Genomic DNA, 15,773 nt, shown 5'->3' with positions numbered 1-15,773 from the left:
AATAACCCAATGTTCAATAATAATGACTAAAGAAATTGTGCCATATATATGTATATATATATGCAATATCTGACGAAAACAAATCCACAGATTTTGACAATGGAACCTAAATTACTAAGCAAGTGAGACAGGAAGTTGGAAGAAAGGGTCCAGTAGACAGTGTGAGGAGTCATGGACACTTTGGTGTAGAGTGATATAGCAATATTATACTCCGAAAATATAAGCATTTTACACTCTTGTAAAAAATTTTTATATTGAAATTATAAATTTTAAAAATCTAAATAAAACCCTAACTCAATAGTATCTTCATTAAATTAAAACAGGACTGGAGCAATAGCACAGCGGGTAGGGCATTTGCTTTGCATGCTGCCGACCTGGGTTCAATTCCTCCGTCCCTCTCGGAGACCCCAAGAGTATTCCACCCGCACAGCAGAGCCTGGCAAGCTACCCATGGTGTATTCAATATGCCATAAACAACAAGTCTCACAATGGAGACGTTACTGGTGCCCGCTCAAGCAAATCAATGAACAACGGGATGACAGTGACAGTGACAGTGATGGAAGGATATGTTAGCATCTCCTACAAGCAAAGTACCAGCCACTATCAGGGAATCAGAAAGGAAACAAAGGCCCACCACTGAGAAACACAATCTTATATGAGTTAAATTACACTCCTGAAGATATAAGAACGGTTATCAAATTTCACTCCCAATGATATAAGCGTGCATCATGCAACTTAGAAATAGACTGCAGAAGAAATATTCTAAGAAAGCCCAGGTAATTACTAGGGACTATAATGTTATTTCTGAGAATATTTCAGTTGATAGAGCAAAAACCTAACCTGCATTATTACAGGCTATCTATATGAACCTGAGTCAGTGGACATATTGAATAATAAGTCACATTAGTCATTAGGATATTTCAGTTTATTAAATATCCCTGTCATAGGAATAAGGGGGATTAAGGGGGATTAATACAAGCTTTAATAAAAAATAAATCAGATGTGAAAAGAATTTAAATATTAGAACTGAATCTTTTCTGCACTCTCCCTGAGTTATGTTAGCACATTCTCTATTATACGTTTAAGGAGTAATATTAGTAGAAAAACATGGTGATTAGAACTCAGTGATTAGATCATAGAAGAATTAAGATTCTTAAGTTATCATAATTTCTCATCTTCAATACAGTTTTTCTTTAAAATCAGGGGTAAAAATTTTACAAAATATTTTGTATAGATGTATAAAACTCTCATAATATCACATTAATGACACATAAGTCAATACAAAAATTATAAAAATGTTTAAGATATTTGCATTAAAACAGCTTTAAATTATTTTGTATTAATTTTATATTAACTAATATGACTTTCAAAAATAATGGGATTAATTTTAAAAATTATTACTGTCATATCTATTTTTTCTTTCAAAGATGACTTTAAAATGAATTTTATACAGAATTGATTTATGAATCTACAAAGCTTCACAGAACTCATTTATATTGCTAGGCTGAGAGAATTTACTATTAATATAATTCAACATGGTACTTGACTTCTAGTTTTCAAAGTGAGTATATAAAATTCTGTCACAACTATGCTTTCAATTCATAATTTAAATCCATCCACCTACCTGCTCAACTTCGATATATGGTTATATCTGATCAAAACATAAAGGACATCTTCTAAAATATAGTCTTAACCAAAATAAAATAAGGATGAAGAGGTGGAGCATATTCTTTGTATGCAGGAGGTTTGGGGTTGATCTGAACAGCATGGTCTCCCAGGCACTGCCAGAACTACTCCAAAAGATGAAGCTGGGAGTGTCTCCTGATCCCCACTGGGTAAGGCTGCATAACCAAAATGAAATGAAATAGGAACACAAACAGTTTGTATAGCTTTACTAAAAAATGATTGCTATCAAAGTTCACAGCCCTCAAAAGTATGAAGGGTAACTTACAGGCAAAACCCTGTACATTCTGGAATGAAACAAAGGCTAATAAGGGTATCTACTTGAACGGACTTAAGCTAGCCCCACTGCAAGATTTAACAACAAAAGACAGAAAAATTTTATCTACTAATCAGGCTTGAATCAAGTTAGGTTACGTATTTGTAGGAGTAAGCTTCAAAGATGAAAGATGTCATACCAAGGTCAGAGAGGTAGTTCAATGGGTAGAACAATTGCTTCACATGTGGCTGATCCCTGGTGCGATCCCCAGCTCCCCATAGTCCCCCCAAATACCCCTAGGAGTGACCCGTCGGTGCAGAGCCAGGAGTTAGTCTTAAGCACCACTGTGCAAAGCCCCAAACCAAAATCAAACAAAAAAGATTTATACCAGAGCTCAACAAACACTAAGGACAGTAGACCTGAAACATCGTTATAAGACTGAAAAACCCCAGTGTCTGTGCAGAAATAATGGTAAAGTCTTAAAGCCTAGAAACATAAAAATACATCCACACAGAAATCCTGACCTGAAGCTTCAATCCACATAAGGAAAATTTCATCTAAAAATGCTTATCTCTGGGCAAAACTGGACCAAAACTACATTGGATCACAATAGGATTTAAATTTTATCAAAATAATTTTTAAATTAAAATAAAGTTTGCTAACTTATTTAAATAGAAAGATACCAAATAAATATTGCTAATGAAAAGAACATCCAACTCAATAAAAATAGTCTATCTGAAAATGACTAAAAAGCACACTTAAAAATCTCAAAGAGATAAAGCTATTTAAGTTTCTAGCCCACAGCAAGGAAAAGAGAACAGTGCAAAGGGGGTGTCTTCTTTGAATTCAGGAAATGGAGTCTTTAGTTAAAGAAAACATAACCAATCTTGAGTTCACAGGGAAGAGTACCAAGGCCAGCCTTCTCGCTACCCATACCATGCCTCTGGTGATTATCATCAGAGGCATGGTATTCCTTATGTGTGAGGAAGCTATATGAGACAGGAAATAATTTACAGCAACTGCAACAATTTCTGAAGTTCACACGAGTCTGAGAATAGCTACTATTTTTACCACCTATTGCCTTCCGCAAAACAAAACAAATATTTAATTAAGTCACAATTGGTTAAGATTAAATAGACAAATGATATGATAAAAATATACTAGTGTTGCCCAAAAGGAAGTTGTAACTATTTTAACAAGGTACAAAATAGATTTCCTATCAAAGACATACAAATCTTAGTGATATGAAAGGTCATTTTGATTGACAAAAGAGTGAGTTGATCATGATTTGTATAGCTAAACAGTAATTACCTAATACGCGAAGTTCAAGATAATGAAGCAAAAACTGATAAAAGTAGGGGCCAGAGTGGTAATATAGTGAGTAGCACTGCACTATCATGTAGCACAGTCATCCTGTCGTTCATCGATTTGCTTGAGCGGGCACCAGTAACATCTCCATTGTGAGACTTGTTACTGTTTTTGGCATATTGAATATGTTATGGGTAGCTTGCTAGGCTCTGCCATGCGGGTGAGATACTCTCAAAAGCTTGCCAGACTCTCCGAGAGGGACGGAGGAATCTAACCTGGGTCAGCCTCGTGCAAGGCAAACACCCTGCCCACTGTGCTATCGCTCCAGTATAGTGAGTAGGACATTTATATCATCAACTTATTATGTCAATATTATCCTTACATTATTTGTGGTCTTTCTACTTCGATTTCATATTTTCCTATGAGTCTAATCTACTTCCAATGCTAAAGATAGTATCTGTGATATATCTTTTTACTCAATATATTCAGAATTCAGTGCATATTGATGGAGAAAAATATTTTATCTAGTTCTCCTTTTCTAAATATTATGTTTTTCTATGAAAGCTTTTAATTTTTTTATTATTAGTGACTCACCGTGAGGTACAGTTACAAGTTTATGAACTTTTGTGTTCACATTTCAGTCATACAGTGATTGTTTACCCATCCCTCCAGCAGTGCCATTCTCCTCCACCAATGTTCCCAATATCTTTCCCACCACCCCATCCCCCACCACCCCACCCTGCCTCTGCGGCAAGGCATTCCCCCTTGTTCTCTCTCCTTTTGGGTATTGTAGTTTGCAATAGAGGTATTGAGTGGCCTTCGTGTTTGGTCTATAGTCTACTTTCGGCACGCATCTTTCAACATGAATAGGTCCTTCCAAAATCCTCTACTTGGTGTTCCCTACTCTATCTGAGCTGCCTTTTCCCCCAGCATGTGAGGCCAGTTTCCAAGCTGTGGGCTGCCTCCTGGTCCTTATCTCTACTACTCTTGGGTGTTAATCTCCCATTCTGTTACATAAAATTCCACAGATGAGTGCAAATTTTCTGTGTCTGCCTCTCTCTTTCTGAATCATTTCACTTAACATGATACTTCCCATGTTGATCCACTTATATGCAAATTTCATGACTTCATCTTTTCTAACAGCTGCATAGTATTCCATTGTGTACATGTACCAAAATTTCTTTAACCTGTCATCTGTTTTTGGACACTTCGTTTTTTTCCAGATTTTGGTTATAGTAAACAGTGCTGCAATGAACATACAAATGTAGATGTCATTTCTACTATACCTTTTTGCCTCTGTGGGATATATTCCCAGGAGTGGTATTGTGGGTCAAATGGGAACTCAATTTCTAATTTTTTAAGAATCGTTCATATTGTTTTCCAAAAGGGCTGAATCAGTCAAAATTCCCACCATCAGTGCAGGAGAGTCTCTTTCTCCGGACATCCGTGTATTTGTTCTTTTGGATGTGGGTCTGTGGTGTGAAATGATAATTTCATTGTTGTTCTAATCTGCATCTCCCTGATGATTAGTGATATGGAGCATTTTCTCACGTGTCTTTTAGTCATTCAGAATTCTTCTTTGAGAAAATTTATGTTCATTTTCACCCACCATTTTCTGATGGGGTTGGATATTTTCTTCTTGTAGAGTTCAAACAGTGCCTTGTATATCCTTAATATCAACCCCTTATCAGATGGGTATTGGGTGAATATCCTTTTCCACTCTGTAGACTATCTTTGTATTTTGATCACTGTATCTTTTGAGGTGCAGAAGCTAATGAATTTAAGGTAGTCCCATTTGTTTATCTCTGTTTCCACTAGTTTGGCCAATGGTGTGTCACCTTTAAAGATTTCTTTAGTTTCAATGTCATGGAGGGTTTTGCCGACCTTGTCTTCAGTGACCTCAAGGATTCTGGTCTGATGTTGAAGTCTTTAATTCATTTTGATTTGACTTTTGTGCATGGTGTTAGGTAGAGGTCTGAGCCCATTTTTTGCATCTGTAGCTGTCCAGTTTTGCCAGCACCATTTGTTAAAGAGGCTTTCTTTGCTCCACTTCACATTTCTTGCTCCCTTATCAAAGATTAGATGATCATATGTTTGAGGGGTTGTGTAGGGATATTCAACCCTGTTCCATTGGTCTGCAGCTCTGCTTTGGTCCAGTACCATGCTGTTTTAATTAATACCGCTTTGTAGTAGAGTTTGAGGTTGGGGAAGGTGATGCCTCCCATCTTCTTTTTCCCCAGAATTGCTTTGGCTATTCGTGAGTGCTTATTGTTCCATATGAATTTTCCTCCATTTCTTTGAGGAATGTCATGGGTATCCTTATAGGGATTGCATTGAATGTGTATAATGCTTTGGGGAGTATTGCCATTTTGATAATGTTAATTCTCCCAATCCATGAGCAGGGAATATGTTTCCATTTCCTCGTGTCCTCTTTTATTTCTTGAAGTAGCGTTTTGTAGTTTTCTTTGTACAGGTCCTTTACCTCCTTAGTTAAGATGATTCCGAGGTACTTGATTTTCTGAGGCATAATTGTGCAGGGTATTGCTTTTTTCATGTTGCTTTCTTCTCTCTGATTATTTGTGTATAAAAAGGTCATGGACTTTTGGGTATTGATTTTATAGCCTTCAACTTTGCTATACAAGTCTACTATTTCAAGGAGTTTCTTGGTAGCGGTTTTAGGGATCTCTAAATATAGTATCATATCATCTGCAGATAGTGAGAGCTTAATTTCTTCCTTTCCTACCGAAATGCCCTTACTATCTTTTTCTTGCCTAATCGCTATTGCAAGTATTCCCAGTACTATATTGAACAGAAGTGGTGAGAGTGGTCATCCTTGTCTCATCTCTGATCTTAGAGGGAAGGCTCTTAGTTTTTCCCCATTGAGGATGATACTTGCCATAGGCTTGTGGTAGACGGCTTTGACTATATTGAGGAAAGTCCTTTCTATGCCCATTTTTGCGAAAGTTTTCATCATAAACGGGTACTGGATCTTCTCAAATGCTTACTCTGCATCTATTGATATGATTATATGGTTTTTATCTTTTCTTTTCTTTTGTTGATATGATGGATTATGTTGATTGATTTCCAAATGTTAAACCATCCTTGCATCCCCGGGATGAATCTTACTTGGTCGTGATGTATGATCTTTTTGATGAGTTGTTGGATTCTATTTGCTAATATTTTGTTGAGGATCTTTGCATCTGTGTTCATCAGGGGTATCGCCTGTAGTTTTATTTTTTTGTGATGTCTTTGTTTGCTTTTGGTATTAGGGATATATGTGCCTCATAAAAACTGTTTGGGAGAGTCTGTTTCTTCAATTTCCTGGAAAATCTTGAGAAGACCTGGCAGTAGGCCCTCTTTAAATGTTTGGAAGAATTCGCTTGTGAATCCATCTGGACCTGGGCTTTTGTTTTTTGGAAGATTTTTGACTACAGTTTCAATTTCTTTGATATTAATAGGTCTATTCAGGTACTCCAGATCTTCTTGGTTCAACTTTGGGAGATGATAGGAATCCAGGAATTTATCCGTTTCTTCTAGGTTCTCTTGTTTTGTGGCATACAGCATTTTGAAGTAGTCTCTGATGATCTTTTGAATTTCTTTGGTTTCATTTCTGATTTGGTTTATTAGGGTTCTCTCTCTCTTTCTTTGTAAGTCTTGCTAATGGTTTATCAATCTTGTTTATTTTATCAAAGAACCAGCTCTTGGTTCCATTGATATTTTGGATTGTTTTTTGGGTTTCCATGTCTCTAATTTCTGCTCTAAATTTTGTTATTTCTTTCCTTCTGCCTGGTTTCGGCTCTTTTTGTTGGTCCTTTTCTAAGCTGTGAAGTCAAGTTATCCATGTAGTCCCTTTGTTTCTTTCTGAAGAATGCTTGCAAAGCTATAACATTTTCCCTTAACATGGCTTTAGCTGCATCCCATAGGTTCTGGTAACTCGTGTCTTTATTCTCGTTTGTTTCTATGTATCTTTTGATTTCTTCCTTGATTTCCTTCTAACCCACTCATTATTCAACATTGATTTGTTTAATTTCCAGGTGTTTGATTTAGTTCTCCGTATCTGTGCATGATTAACTTCTAACTTCAGTGCATCGTGGTCTGAAAAGATAGTTGATAAAATTTGTCTTGCTGATTCTATTGAGGTATGTTTTGTGACCCAGCATTGGTTTATTTTGGAAAATGTCCCTTGTGCACTGGGAAAAAATGTGCATTCTTTCTTTTGGGGATGCAAAGCCCTGTATAGATCTCTATTCTACCTCTTCTTTCAAAGCCAGTGTTTCGTTGCTGAGTTTTAATTTTGTTGATCTATCTAGAGGTGATAGGGCAGTGTTGAAGTCTCCAGCTACTATTGTGTTTTCAGCAATGTCCTCCTTAAAATCTGTTAGCAGGTGTTTTAAGCATTTAGCTGGTCTCTTATTAGGTGCATACACATTTAGGAGTGTGATTTCTTCCTGCTGTACATATCCTTTGATTAGTAAAAAATGGTCTTTGCTGTCCCTTCTAATCTTTTTCAACCTAAAACCTATGTTGTCGGATACTAGTATGGCCACCCCGGCTTTTTTGAGGGAATTGTTTGCTTGCGGGATAGTTTTCCATTCTTTGACTTTTAGTCTATGTTAGCTGACTGTTCAGATGTGTTTCTTGTAGGCAGCAGAATGTTGGGTTTAGTTTTCAAATCCATTTTTCCACTCTGTGTCTCTTAATTGGTGCATTTAGGCCATTAACATTGAGGGAGATTATTGTCATGGGGTTTTGTGCCATCTTCCTGTAGGAGTTTGTAGTGCTTGTAGGGGTTTTTCTTGTCTTACAGTAGCCCCTTTAGTACTTCTTTTAAGTTTGGTTTTGAGTCTATGAAGTTCATGAGCTGTTGTTTATTCATGAAATAATGTATTGTTCCTTTGAGTTTGAGTGAAAGTTTAGCTGGATAAAGTATTCTTGGTGAGGCATTCATTTCATTGAGCTTTTTCACTATTTCTCCCCATCATCCTGGGCTTGGAGGGTTTCCTCTGGTACGTCTGCTGTAAATCTAAGGGGTGCTCCTTTGTATGTGATTTCCTTCTCTGACCTTGCTGTTTGCAATATTGTGTCTCTATCCGTGGCAACTATCATTCTGACTATGATATGTCTTGGAGTGTTTTTACTACGGTCTCTTTTAGCTGGCACTCTTCAGGTTCCTTGGATCTGGATGCCTGCATTCTCCAGTTATGGTAACTTTTCAGCAATAATACTTTTAACTGTGCCTTTTCCATTGGGATTATCTCCCTTTCCTTTTGGTACTCTGATGATTCTAATGATGTTCCTTTTGAAATCATCCCCTAGGTCTCTGATTCGCCTAAGAGCTATTTTGAGGTCTTTTCCCATTGCTTGTTGTTGCCTGTAAGCTTCCTGCAGCTCATCTTCAAACTCGCTGATTCTCTCTTCTGCTGTAGCCATCCTACTATTGAGGGCACCCACTGCCTTTTTAATTTCATCTACAGAATCCTTTATTTGTGACTTTATTTCTTTTAGTAGCTTTTTTATTTCTTCTCTCATTTCTTCCTGTATTTTCTTGGTTGTTCGTTCCATTGTTTCTTTCATGTCCTCCTTTAATTTACTGGATGTCTGTTGAAACGTTTCTTGGAATTCATTGAACATTTTTAACATTTTATCTCAATTCTTTATGGGGGAGACCGTATTTGTGGATAATGCTTGTTGAGGCATCTGTACCCTTTTTATCATCTGTACCTTTTTATCATCTTCTCCTCATGGTGGGGATTTTCATTGTTTCTTGATGTTTTTGAGGTAGTTTGGTGGTGGGACCTTCCAGTGTCCTATCAGTCTTCCCCTCTAGTTGCGAGAAAGGGTTCTGGATGAGCTCGGTTGATGGTGCTCACCTTTTCCCCCTTCTAGAGTTTCACCTTTCTCTCAGGTGATCCTCAGCAGCTTATTTGAAGTTTCTAGTGAAGCTTCAAAAGATGCGTTCTTTAATATTAGACTTGTAGAGCTTCTTGTGATGCCAGTATTATAGTGCAATAGAAATATGCTATGGACTATTGACCTAATGTGTTTGTGATGCCCAGGAAATTGTCCCGAGAATTAGGTAATGGAGATGAAGATGGGAGTCCAGAGTGCCAGGAAAGGGGAAAATAACTACAACCTCCCACCAGAAAATAGGCCACGCCCATTTATGCGGAGGCCACACCCACTGCCGAGAAGTTGGTAGGGTGGGGCTGGGGGGTCACACACTTGGGACTGGAAGCAAAGCCCTGGCCCTGTAGAACAGTGCACACTGGAGCTCGGGGTGGCAGCTGGGGAAGTAAAGGAGGGGAGGGCTCCAGGTTCAAGGGCAGCTTTTTAATTTTTTTTAACTTGAGAAGCCTTTGTATTTTGAAAGGAAGGAATGTGGTATTTATTCAGAAGACTTAAACAATCTCTGGCTTATCTTGTTACAATATATACTTTGTCCTGAATATAAAAAGTAAGAAATAAAACTTGAATCCCTTACAAGGCAAAAAATGAGGGGCCAGAGAGATAGTTCAACTAGTCGGTAAGGCATTTGCCTTGCATTTGGCCAACCTGGGTTTAATCCCTTGTATACCATATGGACTCCTGAGCACAATCAGGAGTTATCCCTGAGCAAAGCTAGAGACAAGAGTAAACTATGAGCATCACCAGGTGTGGCCCAAAATTTTTTTAAAAAGAAAAAGAAAAGTGATCTGGAGAAATAGCACAGTGTTTAGGGGCACCACACCAGACCCCATTTGATACCCAGCATCACATGTTTCATTGCCCCTGGTAGCTCCACACCACTGGGTGGGCTACAGGGCAGGATTAGGGCACACTGTGTCCTCTAGCCCTAGCATTGCGCCATCAGGCCCTGTTTATTGGTACCATTAAACATGGTCTCCCAAGCACTGATCAGTTACCCCTCCCGACCACCAAAATAAAAAACAAAACTCAATGAAAACTTCGATCTTTCCCTTAAGAACTGATTTAAGAGCATTGTAAAAACTGCACATAGGTAACATAAACCCATGAGAACAGAATATTTTATGAAAGAAGTTAATATATTTACTCCCTTACCATCATACACAAAATGTTTTCATAATATTAGCCACCAATATATAGGATCATACCTATGACTTATGACTGTGAGGAAATTGTTTTTATGCATTCTAAATCTATTTCATATAAGTTCACAGTCTATGACTAGGTAGAAATTATCTCATATAAACCCTAATCTAATATGTGAAAAAAAAAAGATATTGCCATTTGTAACATATCTGCCTAATTGGGCGAGTCTCTTTGCAGGACACATCACTCCTTCTGCAGTCCACTCAGAATGTGACGGTCAACGCACGGAACTCTGAAGGAGAGGTCACAGGCAGACTGAAAGTGGGTGAGTCCAACCTGACCTCAGGGCTTTGCAACTTTGTGGTCCATGAATAGTTGTGCTGTGTGGGTCAGTGTGTGTTTTACTCTTATAGAAATCAGAGTTATTCATGAACGATCAAAGTACGAATTTTCTAAATACCAATCACAAACAAGCAAAGAAATGACAATAGTAATTAAAAATCTCTTCCAAGGACAAAGCACCCTACCAGATGGGCTCACTTGTGACTTCTAGCAAACCACCAAAGATTTACTTCTCAAAATCTTCCAAAATATTGAAGAAACATGAATCCTTCCTAACATATTCTATGAAGCAAATTTTACACTAATACTTGAAGCAGGTAGGGATACCACTGATAAAGAGGATTTCAGGCAAACTTCCCTAAAGAGCATCAACACAAAATCCTCAACAAAGACTTTGGGAAACGAATCCAAAATGTCATAAAAGATCATACACCACAATCAAGTGGAATTCATTCAAGAGCTGTGGGAGTGATTTTAAATATGCAAACCAATTAATGTGGGTCTGGAGCGATAGCACAGCAGGTAGGGTGTTTGCCTTGCACACAGCCAACCTAGGTTCGATTTCCAGCATCCCATATTGTCCCCCAGCACCACCAGGAGTAATTCCTGAGTGCAGAGCCAGGAATAACCCCTGTGCATTGCCAGGTGTAACCCAAAAAGAAAAAAATCAATTAATGTAATATATCTTTTTTTTTTAATTTTATTGAATCACCATGTGGAGGGTTACATAGTTCTCAGGATTATGTCGGTTATACAATTCTCAAACACCCTTCACTTCACCAGTGCCCATCTTCCATCACCAACCCCCCCAGTATACCTGCCGCCCCCTCCCACCTCCCCAGTCCCCACCCTTGTTCATGATAAGTTTCACTTCGTTTATGCCTTATCTCGATTACATTCCATGTTTCAACACACAACTCACTACCGTTGTTGGGGTTTCCCCCAAAAAAGAAAAGCAGTCCTATTGCCAAGGAGGCATTTGATAGTTCTCCACTGCTAAGAATATAGAGATATTAAGTCCCGCTGTTTGTTACATAACTTTTCTTTTTCCCCCTTGCCCCGCGCCACCAAGTTCACGCCTGCTTAGTAATCGCCACACTGCCTGACAAGGGAATAAAAAAACGAAAAGGATGGTTATTTCCCGTCATCAGCAGACGTGGGGCTCTGGCTTAGTTGATAGACTAGTAGAGTGTCTGCAAGCAGTTTCTGGAACCGAAGGTCTTTGCGCTGGTATCGGCTCCGGCTCGAGATTCCACCAGCGTCCCACTGTTCCATGTACATAATTTTTCCCCTTATATCCCATTCCCACGCCACCAGGTCTGTTTGCTTAATGGACATCACACTGTAGTTGACGACACGCCGCGTTTCTTCCCGAGAAAGAAGAAAATTTCTTCTCAGCCGGCGTGGGGATATAGCTTAGTTCAGTCTAGAGAGATGGCTACCACTTTGATTGCCTTCAATATTTCAGCAACAGACTTACTATTCTTGTTAGGATCTCCCACAAAAGTCCAACCCATTAAAAAGGGACATATTACATATTGCTGATGCTAAGATGACATTAGGTCGCGCGGCCGCGGCCACGCGGTTTTGGGTTTCTGTATAAAGTCCAGGGAAAGTACAACCAGAAATAACATCACTACAAACTTTTACCCTTTTATGGTGCTCATAAGATGGAGAAGTCCTGCGCTGTGCTCAGGAGGGAGGAGTTGAGAGAGAGAGAGAGAGAGAGAGGTTAAAAGAATTGGGGGATGCCCGGTTCCCACTGTTTCAGCGCACCCTGGGGTCTCTGGTCCCATGCCGGAATTAGTTCAGTGGGCTGCCTGGAGTCCAAGGGCGCTCCCTTGGGCTCTTTCATCATGCTCGCTCCGCAGCCGGATCCAAAGGGCTAATGTAATATATCTTATAAATGAAAGGAAAGACAAAAGTCATATGATCATACCAATTGATGCAAAGAAATCTTTTAACAAAGTAGAACATCTGTTCATTATTTTCTTAAAAACTCAATAAAATAGATATGACACACACCAGTTAGAACAGCGCTTATCATCACCTAAACAACCAATGTTGGCAGGGATGTGGTAAAAAATAACTATTGGTAGGCATATTTTGTGGTTCAGTCTTTGCAGGAAACAGTCTGGAGATTTCTCCCCAAAAATAAGACTAGAGCTTCCTTATGAGCAACAATTCCACTTCTTGACATCTATCCCAAAATACAAAAGCACTAATTCAAAATTTATATATGCATTGATATTTGCATCGCAACACTAGTATAATCAATAGCCAGAATATGTAAAAATTCAAATATCTAAAAGATAAATGAATAAATAGGGAATCTACAATTAATATACAAAATGGAACACTTTATAAATGCAAGAAAAGATGGAATCTTGCATTTTGCTGCAACTTTGATGCAACTAGAGAATATCCTGTTAAGCAAAATGAGAGAAAGAAAAACAAATATTGGGTGAATTTCCTTATCTGTGGTATACAGAGAAATAAAACAGGGGAATAGACAGTATTAAATGCTTATAAATCTTTGGTCTTGGATTGCAAAACTGAAATTTCCAGGCAGGTGGAGAGTGGGTAAGTGTAGAAGGGGATAAGCTAGAAGTAATACAAGTCCATTAGCTGAGGATCACTTTGGTGGTGGTGGGTTACATAAAAATCAAAATCGTTAACACTATAGTAAACATGTTTTCTAAACTATAATATATAAGAAGTATAGGCATTCTATAATGCTTAAGGGTTTCATACAAGACTGCATTATACCAATTAACATATACACACCAAGAGACAGCAGAAAAATATATAGTATATATTTATGTATATAAACATATAGTATTTATTTTACATATTTTATATATAAATATGTTTATAATATATAATATATTGTAAATATAAATATATTATTATATAATATATAATAGTATATATTATTATTATAAAACATAATTTACTATGAATCTAAATTGTAGTACCTACAGCAACACAACAACCATTAAGGTTTTTAATTTATTGATATAACATTGTTTTGAGATTATATAAAATTGTTTATATCAGTATCTAGGGGTATAGTGTTGCCATAACAATCAAGTGTCAATATTCTTGGACACAAATCCATGTACTCTTCTCTGTGCAGTTCCCTAAATTCTGCAGCCAAAGAGTTATAGTTCTCAATGTGCAAATCCTTCACTTCCTTAGTTAAGTTGGTTCTTAGATATTTAAGTATTTTGTGAAAAATGTAGGGATAATAGGGATCAAATCGAGGCTTACAGTTTACCACTAAGCGAGAAAGGATATACCTCATAGTTCTTTTTAACGTGTGTTATCTTTAAAATTTCTTTTTCTTGTAGTTTGTTTGCATATTGAAATGCAGCATATTTTTGTTGATTTTGTAGCCTGTTATTTTAATATTGGTCTATTGCTTCTAAATGTTCTTATGTGCTTTATAGTTTTATATGCATACTATCATGCCATCTGTAAATAATGATAGTTCTACTCTTTTTCTTCCCTAATTTCTATAGCTTTTATCAGACTTCTAATACTATGTTGAATAAAAGGGGTGAGAGTAACATTTTTATACTGTGCCTGATTTTAAAGGAAAAGCTCTCGTTTATTTCACCATTGAATATGATGTGAGTGGGCTTCTCATATTTGACTGTTACTATGTTAAGATATACTTTTTCCATCCCCCCTTTTTTAATTTTATATAAGAGTTTACTCTTTGTGTTATATAGGTCAATACATTTATTTATTTATTTATTTATTTATTTATTTTTTCACCAGTGCACATATTCCACCACCAAGAATCACAGTATGCCTCCCCCCACGCCCCTACCTCCCCAGTTCCCCACCATTTTCTTTTGTCATTAATAGATATTTTTAGATCAAGAGCTTTGTTTTTATTTTAGAATCATATGGCTTTATCTTTTATTGATTAGATGTATTACTCTAGTTTATTTGCATATGTTGAGCCATTTTTGAATCCATGTAATGAATCCTACTTGGTCATGATTTATGATTCTTTCAGTGTTATTGTTGAATTCAGTCTACTAAGACTTTGTGGAGGATTCTTTCATCTATCCTCATCAGAGTTCATGATCTTTACTTAAGTCTCTCAATGAGAGACGTTACTGGTGCCCACTCGAACAAATAGATGAGCAATGGGATCACAGTGACAGTGATTTTTCTGACTACCCTCTCTACTTTTGGTATTAGGTTATGTGTATCACTGTATCACTGTCACTGTCATCCTGTTGCTCATAAATTTGCTCAAGCAGGCACCAGTGTGAGACTTGTTGTTACTGTTTTTGGCATATTGAATACACCACAGGTAGCTTACCAGGCTCTGTGGGCGAGATACTCTGGGTAGCTTGCCGGGCTCTCCAAGAGGGGTGGAGGAATCGAACCCTGGTCGGCCGTGTGCAGGGTAAATGCCCTACCTGCTGTGCTATCACTCCAGCCCAGGCTGTGTGTACCTGATAAAAATATTTGGCACTTCCTTTTCCTTTTTTATTATTTTTATTTTATACAGTAATTCACAATATTTGATTACATTTAATATTCAAACATCAATCCCACCATTATACCTTCCTACCACCATATTTTGGGTGTTTCCATCCCAAACCCTAATTTCTGACCTGAAGAAGAACTGAAATAATACGATATTTTCCTCTAAGGTTAGTTGCCTCCTGCTTTGAATCCCATCAAATGTGGTGCAGTCCTCTTGGGCTATGGGTAGGGTGTGTCCTATGAAGTGTGTCGAGGCTTTGAATGCAGCATCGGGGTCCAGGAAAGGTTCACTTGTGGGTGAGGCTCAGCCCAAGCATGTGGAGAGCGGCCGTGAGCAGGTGGAGGGGGATGGTTGGGTTCTGGAGGATTTCGCTTCTGGGGCTGGGTCCTTTGGGGTGGAGAGGGAATTACCCCTGGCAGTACTCAGGGGACCATATGGGATGTTGGGAATCGAACCCGGGCCGGACGCGTGCAAAGCAAATTCCCCACTCTCTGTGCTATCGTTCTTTGGTAATAGACATTTTTAACATTAGGTAGAACTCAATTGTGAAACAATTGGTCATATGTCTTGTTTGGGGTAAAAAACTTTTGATTTGTTTCCATTTCTTTGTTTATAGTTTAC

General features: G+C 37.9%; 1 protein-coding gene across 5 annotated transcripts in view; it reads left to right on the top strand.

The window, feature by feature from the left end:
- SGCG (sarcoglycan gamma) overlaps positions 1 to 15,773 on the top strand; it is a 117,013-nt gene that overhangs the window by 69,419 nt on the left and 31,821 nt on the right. For all 5 annotated transcript variants that reach the window (XM_055122638.1, XM_055122460.1, XM_055122404.1 and 2 more), the window contains one exon: positions 10,535 to 10,622. In XM_055122638.1, the coding sequence (XP_054978613.1) occupies positions 10,535 to 10,622 (88 nt within the window). The remainder of the gene's footprint in view (positions 1 to 10,534; positions 10,623 to 15,773) is intronic.

Source organism: Sorex araneus, chromosome 1, assembly GCF_027595985.1.
Source record: "Sorex araneus isolate mSorAra2 chromosome 1, mSorAra2.pri, whole genome shotgun sequence".
In the NCBI taxonomy this organism is placed as follows: Eukaryota; Metazoa; Chordata; class Mammalia; order Eulipotyphla; family Soricidae; genus Sorex; species Sorex araneus.
Note: the sequence above shows the minus strand (reverse complement) of the source record. Positions and strands in the feature narration are given on the sequence as shown.